Source organism: Mustela nivalis (assembly GCF_964662115.1).
Source record: "Mustela nivalis genome assembly, chromosome: 10".
Taxonomy (NCBI): Eukaryota; Metazoa; Chordata; class Mammalia; order Carnivora; family Mustelidae; genus Mustela; species Mustela nivalis.
Window position 1 is genome coordinate 79794230 of NC_139029.1, and position 20581 is coordinate 79814810.

At 34.4% G+C, this 20581-nt stretch overlaps 1 protein-coding gene across 4 annotated transcripts in view; it reads left to right on the top strand.

The window, feature by feature from the left end:
- Nucleotides 1-20581, top strand: part of PTBP2 (polypyrimidine tract binding protein 2) — an 85896-nt gene that overhangs the window by 22582 nt on the left and 42733 nt on the right. For all 4 annotated transcript variants that reach the window (XM_082686470.1, XM_082686471.1, XM_082686472.1 and 1 more), the window contains exon 3: nt 2786-2861. In XM_082686470.1, the coding sequence (XP_082542596.1) occupies nt 2786-2861 (76 nt within the window). The remainder of the gene's footprint in view (nt 1-2785; nt 2862-20581) is intronic.

Sequence of the window (20581 nt, forward strand, 5' to 3'; positions counted from 1 at the left end):
ACTTATGAATCCACTGGGATGGAAGCATTTTGACTCATACATCTAAAAAGCAAACTGATAAGACCTATTGAAAAGAATTCAGGTATACTTTTGAAAAGTATGGGAGTCTTTGTTTTTTGAGAACTAGGGCAATTGTTAATAAGCATTCATTCACTTATTTAGTTAGCAATTACATGTGCACCCTGTGCTTGGTTGGCACTTGGGAATAGTGTAGTGAACACTGCCCATGTGGGCCAGGCATGCTGTCTGGTAATCAGTATTTGTGTATCATAACATTTAATCCCAAGGATTTTGATGTAAATGTTCTGTCCATTTTATGAATGAGGAAGCTTAGAATAGTTCAGTAATTTCCTAGTTACATAGCTGGTAGGTGGAAGCTAAACTATGAGCACCTTTTCTTAATGCTATATTGCATTCTTGGCTGTAAAAACAATGAAAATTAGGATAATCTCTCACATCAACAGTCCAGAAAAAGAAAAAAATCACATGATAATAGCAATAGATGCAGAAAAAGCATTTGATGGAATCCAGCATGCACTTACAAAAACTAGAAGTAGGTTCTAGTTTTAGGAGAACTTTCTCAGCTTGATGAAAAAACATCTACGGGCACCTGGGTGGCTCAGTTGATTAAGCGTCTGCTCTTTCAGGTCATGGTCCCAGGGTCCTGGGAGGGAGCCCTGCATCAGGCTCTCTGCTTGGCAGGGAACCTGTTTCTCCCTCTGCCTGCTCTGCCTGCCACTCCCTGTGCTTGTGCGTGAGCCATTTCTCTCTGACAAATAAATAAATAAAATCTTTAAAAAACTCTACAAAGAAACTACAGCTAACATCATACTTAATGTGCAGAAACTCAGCACTTTGTAGGAGGCAAGGACATTCCCTCTCATCAGTTCCTTTAAACATTCTATTGGAAGTTTTTGCTGATGCGGTAGGGCAAGGAAAGGAGACAAAAGGTATACAGATCAAGAAGCAAAGCATAAAATTATTGTTCGCAGATGACTTGATAGCCTGTGTAGAAAATCTGAAAGAAATGACAAAAAGTCTGGAACTAATGCACTATTGCAAGATACAAAGTTAATATACAAGTCACTTGCTTTTCTATGTATCAGTGGTGAACAAATGTAGTTTGAAATAAAAAAAAATATACTCTTTTTTTTTTTTTAAGTGATAGAAGTATATTAAGTGAAGATACAGAAAAAGCTCTCAAGAGTGAGAGGGGTCCCAACAGCGTTGCCTAAAACATCATACTCTTGACTGCATCCCAGAAAATGAAATAGCTAAGTATTAATCTAACACAAAATATAGAAGATCTTTGTGAGGAAAACTACAAAATTCTGATGAATGAAATAAAACCCAAAATAAGTGGAGAGATAGTCCATGTTTGTGGATAAGAAGCCTCAGTAGTGTCAAGATGTCAGTTCTTTCCAAATTGACCTATAGATTTAATGTAGTCCCATTCAGACTCAGAGCAAATTATTTTCTGGATATCAGCAAGCGGTTTCTGAAGTTTCTAGGCAGGTTGTGGGGGGCACAGAAGATACAGAATAGCCAACACAATATTGAGGAAAAACTAGACTGTAGGTTTGACACTACCTAACTTCAGCACTTACTGTGAAGCTACAATAATCAAGAGAATTTTTTTCTGGTGAAAAAATAGACAAATAGGTCAGTGGAACAGAATAGAGAGCCCAGTGTAGAGCCCCCTGTAAATACAGTTGACTAATCTTTGACAAAGGTTCAAGTGCAATACCATGGAGCAAATACAGTCTCATTAACAAATGCTGCTGGAAACAATTGGACATCCACTTGGAAAAGAATGAATTGAGACACAGTTAACGCTCTAAAGAAAAACTAATTCCATGGATTTAAGGTTTCTCCTTATCTTTTCATGGTTTGATAGCCCGTTTTGTTTTACTTCAGAAAAATATCCCATTGTCTGGACATACCAGCGTTTAGTTATTCATTCAATCTCCTGAAAGACTTGACCAAGTCTTGACAACTATTAATAAGGTTGCTATAAGTATCTGTGCAGGGTTTTGTGTGTACACTGAATTTTCAGTCCCTTTGGGTAAATACCAAGGTGCACAATTGTTGGATTGTGTGGTAAGAGTGTATTTGTTTTATAAAACTTCCAAACTATTTTCTAAAGTAACTCCTCCTCACCAGGGATAGGGTTAGGGGAAGGATGAATAGAGCAGAGCATAGAGAATTTTTTTTAGGGCAGTGAAAATACTGTATACAACATAGTAATGATAGAAATATGTCGTTATATATTTGTTCAAACCCATTGAATGTACAGATCAAGAGTGAACCCTCAGGTAAACTGAATTTTCAGTGATTATGATGTGTCACTGCAAGTTGATCCTTGGTAATAACTGTACCACTGTGCTGGGAGGTTTTGATAATGAGGGATACAATGTATGTTTGGGGACAGGAAGTATATAGAAATCTCTGTTGCTGCCTTCTCATTTTTATTGTAAACCTAAAACTGCTCTTAAAAAATAAAAGCACAAAAAGAAAACATTTTTATTGTTGATAGTGAACCAATACTTAGGTGAAAGGAAAGAAGGAAAAACTTAGGCTTTGTGGAAAAGGGAGAAAGATTGACAAGAAAGTAGAGTTAATTTTTCTTTTGTAGGGGTTGAAATTTTAAGCTATTCCCAATAGTATAACACCTGACATTGTTTTTCAGTGAATATTTGAAAAATATAGATAAGTGACAGGTTCGTATTTTTAAAGTCAAAGATGTCTTATGCTAATGTGTGGTTTTTTTTTTTTTTTTTTATAGAGAGGATCTGACGAACTACTCTCAGGCAGTGTTCTCAGTAGTCCAAACTCTAATATGAGCAGCATGGTGGTTACAGGTAAGTGTTTCTTTCTTAACAGTGTTGCTTAATTATTTGCCATTTTATGGGGCAGAATGTTAAAACTAAAATTTATAGTCTTTTGTGAGAATAGCCTTTTCTAATTTATGTTAAGTGTTTTAAATGTTTCTGTTGAAATGCTGCAGAGTAAAATTTTAATAGAGTATATATGTGTAAAAAATTGTGTAAAGTGTGTAAAGAATGTATTAAAGTAAAAAAAAACCTAAACTTGGTGACTTCTGTGGACAAGTACCTAACTAAGTCTTATTGCCTTTTTTTAAAAGATTTTATTTATTTATTTGACAGACAGATCACAAGTAGGCAGAGAGGCAGGCAGAGAGAGAAGAGGAAGCAGGCTCCCTGCTGAGCAGAGAGCCCGATGTGGGGCTCAATCCCAGGACCCTGGGATCATGACTTGAGCCGAAGGCAGAGGCTTTAACCCACTGACCCACCCAGGCGCCCCTTATTGCCTTTTTTTTTTTTAAGATTTTATTTATTTATCAGAGGGAGAGAGGGGGAGAGAGCGAGCACAGGCAGACAGAATGGCAGGCAGAGGCAGAGGGAGAAGCAGGCTCCCCGCTGAGCAAGGAGCCCGATGCGGGACTCGATCCCAGGACGCTGGGATCATGACCTGAGCCGAAGGCAGCTGCTTAACCAACTGAGCCACCCAGGCGTCCCCCTTATTGCCTTTTTTAAATCCCAAAAATATAAACCTTTTTCTTTCATGTTCTAAATCTTCCCATTCTTGCCCTTTTGTACTTTTGTTTTTAGTTTTTGTGTTTGCGTGTCTTAGAATATTTTTTACATAGTCCTCACCAACCCCCCGCCCACCCCACTTCCCTGAGACATATGTTCCAAGATTCACAGTGGATGCCTAAAACTGCAGGTGGTATAAAACCCTAAATATACTATGCTTTTTCCTATACATACATACATACATACCTATGATAAAGCTGAGTTTATAAATTGGGCATATTAAGAGATTAACAACAACTAAAAATGGAAGAATGATAACAGTATAGTATTATGAAGGGTGTACTCACCCTTTGTCTTCCTAAGATGATGTGAGATGAAGAGATGGTTGTGTGATAAGATGAAGCTAGGTGAATGATGTAGGCGTTGTGATACAATGTTAAGGTACAGTATCTCAGAAGGTCTGCTCCTGGGCTGTGATTGACAACTGGTAACTGAAACCGTGGAAAGCAAAACTGCAGATAAAGGGAATTACTGTGTTTTAAGTATTCTGCATCACACAAGCTCTAAAGCCCAACTAAATAAAAATAAAAAGATTCAGCTACATAGTTGTGTTTTTTTGTGTGATTTCACCCTTTTTTCTTTGCTCTAATAATGTTTTAATTGTTTGAATTGAGTTCCTTAATGTTCTCTCCCTATGATACTCATACTTAGGATATTTTTCTTGTATATGTGTGAAGTAACATTGTTAGTTGTTTGTAATGTCTGTCTAAACAAATATAAACTCTAGTTTAGTTTTATGGACCAAAATTTGAATCTGATGATAATGATGATGACGACAACAACAACTGAATTAGTTTACCTTATAACCCTGCATTTTACATTGTTTACCTAAAATCAGAGTTCCTTTCGTGAATTACGTTCTTGAGGAATTAATTGTATTGGATAGTAAAAGGGTTGTAAAAGACTAGAAGCATTTTGATTTACTTTAGGTAGCTATTACTTATGTTATGTGCACTTCAGCACGCACATGCACATGCCTGGCAGTTCAGTTAAATAAAAACGGTAATGAAGTACTTACCAAATATGGTCATAATAGTGTGGAAATGTATTTGCCCACACATCATTATTATTGACTTTTCCATGCTTATAAAACAAAGTCACTAGGCCATAGTTTTTTGATAGTCAAAGTATGGTATACAAATAATTAAACAGGTTCAAATGTCTGTAATGGTGCTTTGCTAGTTTCATTTTTTAAAACAATATATGTAGTGATGAATAGTTGAAACATTTTAAAAAATTAATATGTAGGGCTATGACAGAATAACTGATAATAGCCTTCCCTTCTCCCCCTGAGATGCCCTCCAAAATGAAAAACTGTGAAATTGTATAAAGTATATTGGAAAACTGTTGTCTGGAATTAATGAACAGACAGTAGTAGATAATGATCTCTGAAAGAAGGGAATAAGATCATTATCACATGAGGTGAATCCCATAATCACTATGGCTTCCTGCCTTGGGTTACAGGAAAGGGGAATCTAAGCAGAGTATGGAAGTCTTACTGAGCTTGAATTCCAGCTTTGGAATTCAAAGCTGTTCAGACATCTGGGATTTGTGGAGAAGGGCCCTGGAAAAGGTAGCTGTCCAGAGGTTTAAGCATAGAGCAGGGATCAGAATTCAATGTGGGAATTCATTTGATTGAGCATTTTTGAATAATAGCTGGGCTCCCTGTGTGCAGGTTGAGAACTCCCCATGGTCTGTCAGAACTGAGCCTGCTTTGGGACTGAGAGCTAGAATGGTGGTTTCAAAAGGTTGTTTAGTGCTCTGAGACCTTAGAGTTCTGGAAAGTCAGAATGCAGACATCTTGGCGAGAAACTCAGGCATTTAATTTAGACTACAGAAAGCCCAGTCTTGTAGAAAATGGATCACACACTATATTAAGTGCCAACCTTAAGACTAAGTTAAGAAACTGAGATAGTTTAGCCTGACAACACATTAAGGATCACCAGTAATTTTAATTGCTTGCCTAAACCAAACAGTACCCCCTAAGGAAGACATGATTCAGTCTTCATTTTGTGAACTGTCATTGACACTATCCACCATTGTCATTCACAGTATCTACCAATATCCACCATTAGAAATCACAAATTATGGAAAGCATGAACATTCCATAAAGTAGAGAAGCATTAAATAGGAGCAGACACCAAAATGATAGATCATGAAATTAACAGACAAGGACTATAAATATTTTTAAAGCTATAAAGGAAAATACTATGTAGTTAGTGAATACATAGAGGTATGTGTTAAGAGAGAAAAGAGAGGGAGCATATAGAAATCTCTGAAATATATTTGAGATGAAAAACTCACTGGGGCTAACAGACTGGGGACAACTGGAGAAAAGTTATTGAACTTGAATACACATGGATAGAAATTAAGTTTCCCAGAGAGAAGAAAATGAATCAGTCTAATATATGTATAAGCTGTTTATACATGTATAATTGGAGTTCCAGTGAGGAAGTAAAGAGAATACAGCCAAGTATGTTAGTTCAAGTAGTAATGGTGGAAAACTTCTAAAATTTTAAGAAAAATATCAAGTTGGATAAATAAAAAGAACCATACTTAGGCACATAATAGTCAAAATATTGAAAACTATTGATAAAGAGCAAATCTTACAGTCAGGAAAAAGCCATTTCACAGGTGACCAACACCTTTACTAAAGGGGGGGGATGCTAACTTTGGATTGAATAGAATGACACTATGTAAAAACTTGGATTTGCAGGAAGTAACCAGGAGTACCAGGAATGGCAAATGTGTGTGTAAATTAGAAAGATTTTCTTTTATTCCTTTAAATCTCTTTGAAAGACTGTACATTAAAAAAAAAAAAACTTTGTATTATGTGGTTTATTTATATATGTAGATGTTCTTAGAACAATAGCACTAAATGAAAATAGAATTTTACAGTTACAGGGTTTTTATTATTTATATGAAATGATAGAATATTAACTCTTATGTAGATTCTAAGGCTATATATTGAGATAATTGCCAACAACAAAAAAAAAAGATACAAGGAAGTATTGTTAAATGTGAATAGAGAAAAAGTTGGAGGACTGATTTCCTAGTTTCAAACATTATTATAAAGCTGAGTAGTCAAAACAATGTCACATTAGCATAAAGAAAGAAATAGATTAATAGAACAGAATAGAATCCAAAAATAAACCTGTGTAATTATGGACAGCTAGTTTTTGACTAAGGTAGCCATATGTTTAAACAAAACAAAACAAAAAAACAAAGTTGGATCTATATCTCAAACCATAGTTAAGAATTATCTCTAAGTGGGCCATACATGATGCAAATAAAATCTAAAATTATAAAGCTTCTAGAAGACATAGTAGAAAATCTTTATGACTTTGGGTTAGGACCCTAAAAGTGTAATCTATAAAAGAACAAATGGGACTTTGTGAGTTTTTAAAATTTAAAATATTTCAAAAGACATTGATAGTGGAATGAAAAAATAAGCCGTAAAATATCTGAACATCTTTCTGAAGCATATAGCTGATAAAGAACTTTGATCCAAGGTATATATAAATTTGGACTATATAAGCTCTAAAACTCTAAACAACCCAATGTAATAAATTGGCAAAAGTACTTGATAGTTCAGCAAAAACATATGGCAAATAAGCACATGAAAAAGATGCTCAAGTATTAATCATTAGAGAAATGTAGGTTAAAACTTATGTGAGGTAACATTACCCCTTATTACAATGCTAAAATTTAAAAGATTGTAAAGATTTAAAAGTATTGGAAAGGATGTGGATGAACCATAGCTCATATACTGTTGGAAATGTAAACTTGTAGAACTACTTGGGCAAATAATCAGGCCATTTCTTAAAATTCAAACATCTATGAAATGATGCAGCTGTTTGTCTCTTAGGCATTTATGCATGAGAAATGAAGGCATATGTTCACTTAAAAAAAAAACTAAAAAACTAAGATGAATGTTCATAGTAGCTTTTTTTGTAATACTCAAAGCCCAAAACAATCTAGATGTCTACTAGCAGCTGAATAGATAAATAGATTGTAGTTTTGGCATTGTATTCATTCCATTGTATATCATGAAATACCACTCAATCCTAGAGAATAATCTATTTTCCGCCCAGCGTGGGGCTTAAACTCATGACCTCAGGATCAAGAAGAATCTCATGCTCTACCAGCTGAGCCAGCCGGACTCGCCTAGAGTAAGCTACTGATATATGTAGTAGCAGGGATAAATCTCCAAATAATTATGCTGTGTGAAAGAAGTGGGAAAAAGGAGTATGATTCCATTTATATAAAATGCAAGGAGACGCAAACTAAAGCAGTTTGGATTTGGGTGTGGGGAAGTGCAAGGGGGACATGGTTGTGAAGAGTAAAAGGAAATTTGGGGGTGAGGGATATGTATACTTTTAGTATTTCTTAGAGAAGATTTCATGGATGTGTGCATATATCAAAAATTGTATGCCTTAAATATATGCAGCTTATTGTATGTGAATAAACCTCAAAAGAAAAAGCCCATAGACAGTTTAAAATGGAATACTGTCGGGATGCCTGGGTGGCTCAGTTGGTTAAGCAGCTGCCTTCGGCTCAGGTCATGATCCCAGCGTCCTGGGATCGAGTCCCACATCAGGCTCCTTGCTCGGCAGGGAGCCTGCTTCTCCCTCTGCCCGCCATTCTGTCTGCCTGTGCTTGCTCTCTCCCCCTCTCTCTTTCTGAGAAATAAATAAAATCTTAAAAAAAAAATTGGAATACTATCAAATATTAGTGCAGTGCAAAAAATAGATGTTAAACTAACCTCTCAACACAAAACTAATGTGTAAAAGTAAACTGGCAAAAAAAAAAAAAAAACCAAAACCTTATTCTAGTGTAGTAATCACTAGCTAGCTGTATGAAGCCATGAGCACTTGAAATGTGATATTCCCAGTTGAGATGTATGTCTGGTACATGTGTGTTTAGAAGATGTAGTAATCAGAAGTAGTAAGAATGCAAAATACTTAATTTTTTAAAATATTGATTGTATGTTGATACGGTAGTATTTCAGATATATTGAACTGAAATATATTATTAAAATTAATTTTATTCCTTTTTACTTTTTGATGTGGTTAATAGAATATTTAAGATTATGTGATTTGCGGAACATTTCTTTCAGACATTACTGATCTAAGAAGTCCAGTTAAAGGCAGAGATTGTCAGACTGGATTGTCAGACTGGTGCTAACTGTAGTACCTATTACTAGAGTCAGACTGAGGTAGAAAGACACAGAATGAAAGTAAAAAGGGTGAAAAGTAATATCTGTGCAAACAACAAGCACAAGAAAGTTGAGATTATTTTAACTTCAGTCAGTAGAATTCAAGACCAGGAGTATTACCAGATGCTAAAAAAGCATCTTTTGTGTGTTTAAAGGGTTAATATATTGGAAAACGTTTGTATACTGTAATAACAGAACTTTAGCATTCATTAAATATATAAAGCCAAAGAGAAAAATCTATAATCATTGTTGGATATTTTAAAATTAGTTGATTTAACAGTAATTGATAGGACAATTAGATCTTTAAAACAGGTACATAGAGAGTTTGAACAGTGTTGTTCTTTAGCTGGACTTAACTCATATTCAGGAAACTGTACCCTGACTTCAGAATAACTTTTCAAGTGTACATAGCACTGTGATAGACTGTCTATATTTTAGGACATAAAATAAACTCAATAGATTTCAAATGGCTGAGAGCTCATATAGTATCTGATTATAGTGAAATTTAAGTAGGAATCAAAAACAGTAAGGGATCTGAGAAATTACCAAATAATTTAGAAATTGAACTATGTAATTCTGAACAATACATGAATTAAGAAAGTATAAGGTATCTTTCTGATTGAATAAAAGTGAAAATATATCAAAATTTGTTGGCTGTAATGCAAGAAAGTACATGGGGGGAAAATATGTCTACACCTATATACTTACATTAGAAAAGGCTTATATTAGGCAAAAAGTTTAATAATCCTCTATCAAAACTATAATACTGATATCAGGAATGAAAGTAGAGGTACCAGTACAGATCCTACAGAATATTAATAGGAAAATAAGGCAATATTACAAGCGGCAACAATGCCAATAAATTCAGCAACTTAGGTGAAATAGACAAAATCCTTTAGAAACCTAATTTATCAAAAGTGATAGAAACTCCATAATAAATACAGATTAGCTCTGTGTCTTTTATAAAAATTGAACTTAAAATTTCTCCATGAAGATTACTCCAGGCATAGGTGATTTCATTCAGGTTATGAAGCTTCAAAGTATACTTTTTCTTCAGTATACTTTTTCAGAAAATAGAGAAGCAGGGAATACTGCAAATTTTACTTTATGATGCTGCTATAACTGATGCCAAAATCTAACAAAGAAGATGTAAGGAGTCAAGGTTTCAAACTAATATATTTTATTAACACAAATGCAGGCATTCTTTTTTTTTTAATTTTAAAAATTTTTTAACGTATAATGTTATTAGCTGTGGGGGTATAGGTCTGTGAATCTCCAGGTTTACACACTTCACAGCACTCACCATAGCACATACCCTCCCCAATGTCCATAACCCCACCACCCTCAAGTGCAGACGTTCTTTTTTTTTTTTTTTAAATTTAATTTCTTTTCAGTGTAACAGAATTCATTGTTTATGCACCATACCCAGTGCTCTATGCAATATGTGCCCTCCATAATACCCACCACCAGGCTCCCCCAACCTCCCACTCCCTGCCCCTTCAAAACCGTCAGATTGTTTTTCAGAGTCCATAGTCTCTCATGGGTTCATCTCCCCCTCCAATTTCTCTCAACTCCCTTCTCCTCTCCATCTCCCCATGTCCTCCATGTTATTTCTTATGCTCTACAAATAAGTGAAACCATATGATAATTGGCTTTCTCTGCTTGACTTATTTCACTCAGCATAATCTCTTCCAGTCCCTTCCACGTTGATACAAAAGTTGGGTATTCATCCTTTCTGATGGAGGCATAATACTCCATAGTGTATAGTGTATATGGACCACATCTTCCTTATACATTCATCCGTTGAAGGGCATCTTGGTTCCCTCCACAGTTTGGCCACCGTGGCCATAAATGCAGACATTCTTAACAAAATGTTAGCAGATTACATCCAGCAATATGTAAATAATAATTCGATAATTATTAATTGAGGCATACTGGAGGATTGTAAGTTTTAACATTTGCAAGTGAACTCAGTATAATTTATCACAATAATAGAATGAAGAAGAAAAAAATTTCATGTCAATAGAAAGAGAAAAAGCATTTGATAAATACAATTTTCATTCATGATAAAAATCTCAGAAAACTAGCAAGATAAGGGAACTTCCACAAGGCGAATAAAGGTCTAATAAGAGCCTAAAACAAATTCCATTCTTTAATAGTGAAATACTGAATGTTTTTTCTTGAATTAAACAGGAATGAAGTAAGAATTTCTGTGTTCACAATTTTTCCAACTTTTTGCTTACATAAGTGCATGTAGAATAAAACCCATAAATATTAAAAAGGTAGAAGTCAAACTATCTTATTCACAGTCAGCATTTTGTTTTTATTTTGAAATTGAGTTTAATTTTATTATATGTATTACATTTGTTTATTAATTACAGAGAAGTGTGTTTCTGGCAATTCACAGTACTGCATATGATATTTGGTTACTATTTTTAAATATCTGACTTCGTATTAACTTGCCATTCAACTATTTGCTATGTAATTTTTTAAAAATTTAAATTCAACTAATTTAACATAAAGTATAGTATTGGTTTCAGAATTTAATGATTCATCACTTACATATAACACTCAGTGCTCATCCCAATAAGTGTCCTCTTTAATATTCATCACCCATTTATCCCATCCCTCTACTCTTTTCCCTTCTAGCAACCCTCAGTTTGTTCTCTTAACATACACTCTCATGGTTTGCCTTCCTGTTTTATCTTATTTTACTTTTCCTTCCCTTCCCCTTGTTCATCTGTTTCATTTCTTAAATTCCACATATGAGTGATATCACATATTTGTCTTTCTCTGACTTACTTTTCTTAGCATAATACACTCTAGTCCATTCGTGTTGTGCCAGCATGATTTTTAAAATAAAAAACCCAAAGGAATCTCCAAAATATTTCATAGAACTGATCACTGAATTTAGAAGGGTTACATAATACAAGTTCATTATACAAAAATAGTTTCCTGATATTATTAGCTAATAATTAGAAAATGAAAATTTAAAAATGCTTTTACAAAAATATGAGAAAAACAAAATATTAAGGAATAAATTTAACAAATAATGTGGGAGACATTAATACCAGTAACTATACAAGACATGGCAGAGAGATATTAGAGACCTAAATGAGAAAGAAACCATGTTCATGAATCAGAAAGCTCAATATGTTAAAATGCCATTTTCTCCTAAATTGAATGGAATTGAATCTTCAAGTCAGTCAAGCTCAACAGGCTTTTAAATTGAAATTGACAAGTGGATTCTAAAATTTATGTGGAAATAAAAAAGAATCTAGATGAACTAAATAAAGCCATTTCCAAAAGAAAAAAGTCAACACGATCTAATTTCAAGATTCACAGTAGACTTGTAGTAATCAGACAGTTTAGTATTAGCAAGGTGAGTATTTACAGAATAGTGTGCAGAAGTAAACACCTACATTTAAGGTCCACTGATTACTTACAAAGGTGTTTTGGTCATTCAGTTGGAGAAATGGTGCCAGAAAACAGTTGGAAACACATATGAAATAAAGAAACTCAAATTACTTAATACAGTACAGAAATAATAGATGAATATATACCTAAACCTAAAAAACGAAATGTAAAAGCTTTTTAAAAATAATTATAGAATATATTCACAACTTGAGGTAAAGATTTATTAGGAAAGACACGAAAACCACTACCCATAAAGCAATAGTTTATAAACTCCACATCTTACCTAAATGAAAACCTTCTCATCAGGAGATGTTGTTAAGATAATGAAAAGACAAGTCACAGATTGGGAAAAGATACTAATATTCACATATTAATACATATTTTTGACAAAGGACTTCTCTGCAGAATATATAAAGAATTTTCTTTCTTTGAAATAATTCTTTCACATCTATAAATACAAATAGCCTAATTTTTGAAATAGATAAAAGAAGGTATATGACTGGCTAATGAGCACATGAAAATACATACTAGTCATCAAGAAAAAGCAAGTTATAATTGCTATGAGGTATCTTGTCATGCCAACTAGAATTTTGGCTAAAGTTAAACAGATTGGCAACATAAATGATGCAGATCTAGAGCAAGTGGAACAATTCACCATGGCTGGTAAAAGTGTAAAATAGTTTGGAAAACAGCTTGTCATTATCTTATAAAGTTAAACATAAACATGGCCTATCACCCAGTACTTCTACATCTAGGTTTTTACCCAATGAAGGAGACTTGTACAATATGTATATAAAAAACTTTATTCATGATGGTCCCAAACTTGAAATTACCAAATGTCTGTGACACAGAATAGGAAAATGGGACAATGATTTGTGGTATAATCATATAGTAGAGTACTAATTAGTAACAAAAGAATGACTATTAACAAATACAAAAACATGAGTGAATATTAAGACAGTATATGAAGCACAAGAAGCCAGACAGAAAACAGAAATCACTGAAATGAATCTGTGATTCCATTTTTATAAAGTTTAATAAAGAACAGATAATCTATTTTAAGTATAAATGTTGCCTATGGGTTTGAGGTTTAACAAGAAGCACAGGGGAATTCTCTGCAGTATTGGACATGTTCCATATCAGTTAACTAAGTTGTGCAATCCAAAATAAGTTGGATTTCTGTTTGAAACAGTAGGCTATCTCTGGGAATCATGAACTACCCTTAGTTTTTTGTTTTTTTGGGGTTTTTTTGGCTGGAATGTGAAATATGAGAGGGGGGAATGACTGAAGTTGAGTCCAGATAGGGGTTTGGATATAGGATTTGATTTGTTGAGGACTTTAAACTTTACCAATTTACATTTTAAAAAGGATTTTTCTTCCATTTGTATTTCGTGTATGTGTATGTGGGGGTCACTGCTGTACATAGAGTAGTTAAGCACTTTTACAATAATCTGCTCCAGAGATATTAAGGTGTCCTCAGTTTTATGTTCTTAGAATATGGAGGAAATGATGTATCAAGAAATTAGAACTTTTGAGTTATTTGGAAATAGACTAGTTTGGGAGAAGTATTAGTTTGGGCTTAGACTTGATGGGTTGATGGATGATAGTTCCACTTTCAAAAGGAAGATAGTGGAAAAGGGGATTTGTTTTTGGTGGAAAGAATTGTCTGTTAAAAGCATGTTTAGGAATGATACTTAATGTATTTTATGACCAAAAAATGAATTGATTCTTGGAATGATGGAATAATATTCCTTAAATCCTTGTTTTTCCCCTTATCATAAAAAGATGAGAATCTGTTTATGTTCTCAGAGTCTGATTTGAATTTTCTTGCATATAAGAGCAAATGGCAAAAAAGACCTTTAAGAACTAGTGATTACACTTGCTTCGAAAAATATGCTATTGTCATCTAAGTGTCTCAAAAAAGGTACTTTTATAGACCATATTATAAAGAAACTTCTATGGTTATCAGATACAGAACAGCATTTCATTGTTATATTCCAGATTTATCCAAAATGTTTCCTCAAATTTACCTTACTATAGAATTTTGTTTCTAAAAAAATCTCAGTGGCCTTTCCGTTATGTGTCTAGACTTTCTTTCTAAATATACACCTACCTGGTTTTTGTGTCATAAAAATAATTTTAGAAGTAACCAAAGTTAATGTCATTAGAACCTTAGTCTCTGGTAAATATCTATTAAGTTAGTGTATTAAGATTAAATTGTAAAGCGTTCCTTCCTTCAGAAATAAACGTGAAACATTAAAAAAGAAAACAACTAGCTCCAGCTAGTACTGAGATTGGACTTCATTGAAAGGAGTTTGTAACAATTTGTTAGTGGGAAGGGGCCTTGACAACTGTAAAATTTTTGAGTCATTTCTTTATAGCTGTGGATATGGAATATTTCTTTAAGTTAAGTAATATATATTTCTGCCAGTGCTGCTAATTATTATTCTATAATAGCAGGATTTATTATTGCTGAAAGTGTGACATTTTGCTTTATGTGAAAGAACTGAAATCATTCCTCAGATTCTGATATATGGTACTCAAAACTATGGGGTTTTCATTTTAACTTCTATGTGAAGACATTTTTATGTAATGTCATTTCATTTTGTTATAATGGTTTGAGAGTATTTCAGCACATGAGACTTCTAGTTTAGTCTAGGTGTCTATTTTTTCTAGCTCACGCGTAAGGTGCTTTTGGAAAGTGGGCTGTGCAGCTTCTTAAAAATGCAGTTACAGCCAGTTTTTACAGTAAACCTAAGATTTTTTTGTGTGGTGGCTGTTAGTCTTAACAGCTAGCAGAATAACAGAAATCTCTCTCTGAATATACCTGCATTTCTAGTTAACCTTTTTTTTTTTTTTTTTTTAATTTCTCCTTTCCCAAATAGGAAAGTATAGTGTACAGACATTCATTTTTCATAACTCATATTCTTTTGTTTTTTTATTTTTTCTAAAGCCAACAGCTTCTATAACATTATGCTTTTCCCTGAAGTCTAACTTAAAATTGCTTGGAATTGAAACTGTTTTTCCTCTCAGTTTCGCGTTTGATAATGGATACTACCAGTGTTCTTTATTAATGCTTGAGTGTGTGAAAGACTTAAGAGATTGAGAATGTACTTACATTTTGTTAGTTTCCACTATATAAATAAGTAGAAGTATAAAGTTTTGAAATGTACTTCAGGTTGATAAATAGTTGGAAGTGTAGAATTAGAATATTGGTGAATGAGTGACTAAAATAATAGATTTACAAAATAAATGAGAAGGTGGGTTTTGAGACAGAAGAGCTGGAGTGTTCACATGAGCAAGTAAAGCTAGGACTTGGGGGCCAAAACGGCTTGAGGAACTCCCAACTATTACTAGGAATGAGTACATAAGCAGAGGGTTTGAAGCAGCTGTAAAATGAATCAGGGAAGTAAGAAAACAAGAAATGAATTGTTAAGGATGTGAGAACAGAGAGATTGGTAAGTGTGAGAGGGCTCACAATATTTTGATCCTGGATGGATTTAACAAATGATAAATTAGTGAGTGAGACCATTTTTTATGTCAAAACTGTAGGTAAATACCACTGAAGAGCAAAGGTCATTCAAGGAAAGAATAGACTGATCAGAGGTGAAGATGTTCACTATAGAATTGAGGTAGATAACCACTTGGGAAATATTCAAATAGAAATAGTTTTTACTTTTTTTTTTTTTAACATATTTTGAATTTAGGAAGAACATCTTAAGCAAAAGGCTTTAAGAAGGCTGAATAACATGGGAAATGTTGTGATTAGAGGTTTCTGTAATTTTTATACAACCTATATGCACGAATAAAAGCATTACTACATTGTTGTTGCTTTGGTTCTTCGAAATCATTTCAATTATTACTGGTTTTAGATTCACATACCAAAAGTTTGTGGGTTTACCTGGGGAGTGGAAGGGAAAAGATCTTGGAAAGAAGTCCAAGTTATTGTACTTTGTCTTCTGAGAGATCACAGATCTATAACCCAGAGACACCCTGACTTCCTTACTTCTCTGATAGGCTAATAAATGGCCTATGTGTTTCATGAACTAATACAGGCTATATATTTTCTTGTGTCCTTTTTCTTTTCCAGGTATGGAGTGTTTTTCTTTTTTTAATTTTTAAATTTTTTTAAAATTTTTTTATAAACATAATGTATTTTTATCCCCAGGGGTACAGTCTGTGAATTGCCAGCAGGTTTACACACTTCACAGCATGGAGTGTTTTTATATATGGAAATATGCTTAGTCATATGATTAAAAAGTCCACATTCCCTCATTTTATGTTTTCTTTTTTGGTTTTTATTTATCTATTTTTTTATTAACATATGTATTATTTGTTTCAGGAGTACAGGTCTGTGATTCATCAGTCTTACACAATTCACAGCGCTCACCATAGCACATACCCTTCCCAGTGTCCATCCCCTAGGCTCCCCATCCCTCCCACCACCCTCCACCCCTGAGATTGAGTCTCTTACGATTTGTCTCCCCCTCTGGTTTTGTCTTGTTTCATTTTTCCTTTCTTCCTCTATGCTCCTCTGCCTTGTTTCTCAAATTCCACATTGATGTCTGTGAGATCTTATGATAATTGTCTTTCTTTGATTGACTTATTTCATTTATCATAATACCCTGTAGTTCCACCCATGTTGTTGCAAATGGCAAAATTTCATTTTTTTGATGGTTGCATAACATTCATTTTCATCTATCTATCTATCTCACATCTTCTTCATCCATTCTTCTGTTGATAGATATCTAGGCTCTTTCCATAGTTTGGCTATTATGGACATTGCTGCTGTAAACTTTGGGGTGCACTTGCCCCTTCTGATCACTACATCGTATCTTTGGAGTAAATACCCAGTAGTGCTGGATGAGAGATAGCTCTGTTTTCAACTTGAGGAATCTCCATGTTGTTTTTCAGAGTGGCTGCATCAGCTTGCATTCCCACAACAGTATAGGAGGGTTCCCCTTTCTCTGCATCCTCGCCAACATCTGTCATTTCCTGACTTGCTAATTGTAGCCATTTTGAATGGTGTGAGGTGGATCTCATTGTGGTTTTGATTTGTATTTCCATGATGCCGAGTGATGTCGAGCACTTTTTCATGTGTTAGCCATCTGATGTCTTCTTTGGAGAAATGTCTGTTCATTCTTTTGCCCATTTCTTCCTTGGATTATTTGTTCTTTGGGTATTGAGTTCTATAAGGTCTTTGTAGATTTTGGATACTAGCCCTTTATCTGATATGTCATTTGCAAATATCTTTTCCCATTCTGTTGGTTGTCTTTGGTTTTGTTGACTGTTTCCTTTGCTATGCAAAAGCTTTTTAGCTTGATGAAGTCCTAATAGTTCATTTTGTCTTGCTTTCCTTGCCTTTGACTATGTGTCTAGGAAGAAATTGCTATGGCTGAGGTTGAAGAGGTTGCTGCCTGTGTTCTTCTGAAGAATTTTGATGGATTCCTGTCTCACATTTAGGTCTTTCATCCATTTTTAAATCTATTTTTGTGTGTGGTGTATGGAAGTGGTCCATTTTCATTCTTCTGCATGTGGTTTTCCCATTTTCCCAACACCATTTGTTGAAAAGATTGTCTTTTTTCCACTGGACATTCTTTCCTGCTTTGTCAAAGATTAGTTGACCATAGAGTTGAGGGTCCATTTCTGGGCTCTCTGTTCTGTTCCATTGATCTGTGTGTCTGTTTTTATGCCAGTACCATGCTGTCTGATGATTACAGCTTTGTAATAGAGCTTGAAGTCAGGCATTGTGATGCCTGCAGCTTTGGTTTTCTTTTTCAGCCTTTCTGTGGCCACGCAGGGGTTTTTCTGTTTCCATACAAATTTTAGGATTATTTGTTTCATTTTGTAAAAAAATGTTCATCACAGTACTTTGGTAGGGATTGCATTAAATGGGTAGCATGGACATTTTCACAATATTTGTTCTTCCAGTCTGTGAATATGGAACGTTTTTCCATTTCTCTGTATCTTCCTCAATTTCTTTCTATAGTTTGTGAGCACAGATTCTTTTCCCCTTTGGTTAGATTTATCCCTAGGTATCTTGTGATTTTGGGTGCAATTGTATATGGGTTCAACTCCCTGCTTTCTTTCTTCTGTCTTGTTGGTTTATAGAAATGCAACTGCTTTCTGTGCATTGATTTTATATCCTGCCATTTTATTGAATTCTTGTATGAGTCCTAGCAGGTTTGAAGTGGAGAATTTTGGGTTTTCCACATAAAATGTCATATATCATCTGCAAAGAATGTGAGTTTCATGACTTCTTTGCTGATTTGGATGCTTTTTATTTCTTTTTGTTGTCTTGATTACTGAGGCTAGGACTTCTAGTACTATGTTGAATAGCAGTGGTGATAGAGGACATCCCTGCCATCTTCCTGACCTTAGGGGAAAAGCTCTTGGTTTTTCTCCTTTTTTTTTTTTAATTTTTTTTTTAAGATTTTTATTATTTATTTGACAGAGATCACAAGTAGGCAGAGAGGCAGGCAGAGAGAAAGAGGAGGAAGCAGGCTCCCTGCCGAGCAGAGAGCCCGATGCGGGACTCGATCCCAGGACCCTGAGATCATGACCTGAGCCGAAGGCAGCGGCTTAACCCACTGAGCCACCCAGGTGCCCGGTTTTTCTCCATTTATAATGATATTCTCATTATATGGGTTTTTCTTAGGTGGCTTTTATGATATTGAGGTATGTTCCCTCTAACCCTACACTGTGGAGTTTTAATCAAGAAAGGATGCTGTACTTTGTCAAATACTTTTTCTTTATCAATTGAGAGTATCTCATGTTTCTTTTTCTTTTATTAATATATTGTATCATGTTGGTTGATATGTGCATGTTGAACCAACCTAGCAGCCCAGGAATAAATCCCACTTGGTTGTATTGAACAAACCTTTTAATGTACTGTTGGATCCTATTGGCTAGTATTTTGCTGAGAATTTTTACATCCATGTTCATCTGGGATATCGGTCTGTGCTTCTTTTTGATGGGGTCTTTGTCTGGTTTTGGGATCAAGGGTAATGTTGGCCTCAAAAAACGAGTTTGGAAGTTTTCCTTACATTGCTGTTTTTTTGGAACAGTTTCCAGAAAATAGGTATTAATTCTTCTTTAAAAGTTTGGTATAATTCCCTTGGAAAGCCATCTGGCCCTGGGCTCTTGTTTGTGGGAGATTTTTTTTATTACAGCTTCAATTTCCTTGCTGATTATGGGTCTGTTTAGGTTTTCTGTTTCTGCCTAGTTCAGTTTTGGTAGTTTATATGTTCCTAGGAATGCATTCATTTCTTCCAGATTGTCTAATTTGTTGGCATATAGTTGCTCATAATAAGTTCTTGTTATTGTTTGTATTTCTTTGGTGTTGTTTGTGATTTCTTTGTGATTTCTTCTCTTTCATTCAGGATTCTTTTTGGGGGGTCCTTTATTTTTGATAGGTCTGTCTAGGGGTTTATCCATCTTATTAATTATTTCAAAGAATCAGCTCTTAGTTTTATTGGTCATTCTGTTCTTTTGGTTTCTGTCTCGTTGATTTCTGCTCTGATCTTTATTATTTCTCTTCTGCTGAGTTTAGTTTTTTTTGCTCTTCTTTCTCCAGCTCCTTTAGGTTTAGGGTTATATATTTGAGACCTTTCTTGTTTCTTGAGAAAGGCATGTATTGCTATATACTTTCCTCTTAGAACCGCTTTGGCTGGATACCAAAGAGTTTGAACAGTTCTGTTTTCATTTACATTTGTTTCCATGAATTTTTAAAATTCTTTAATTTAAAATGAATTCTTTAAAAAGAATTTAAAATTCTTTAATTTTCTTCAGTAGGATACTCGTTAGCCTACATGTGTTTGAATTCTTTCCAATTTTCCTCTTGTGATCAAGTTCAAGTTTCAAAGCATTGTGGTCTGAAAATATGCAGGGAATGATCCCAGTCTTTTGGTACTGGTTGAGACCTGATTTGTGACCCAGGATGTGATCTATTCTAGAGAATGTTCCATGTGCACTCGAGAAGAATGTGTATTCTGTTGCTTTGGGATGGAATGTTCTGAATATATCTGTGAAGTCCATCTGGTCCAGTGTGTCATTTAAAGCCTTTATTTCCTTGTTGATGTTTTGCTTGGATGATCTGTCCATTTCAGTGAGGCGGCTGTTAAAGTCCCCTACTATTACTGTGTTATTGTCTATGTGTTTCTTTGATTTGTTATTAATTGGCTTATATAATTGGCTGCTCCCATATTGGCATTAATATTTACAACTGTTAGACCTTCGTGTTGGATAAACCTTTTTAAGTATGATATAGTGTCTTTCCTCATCTCTTATTATTATAGTCTTTGGCTTAACTAAAATCTAATTGAACTGA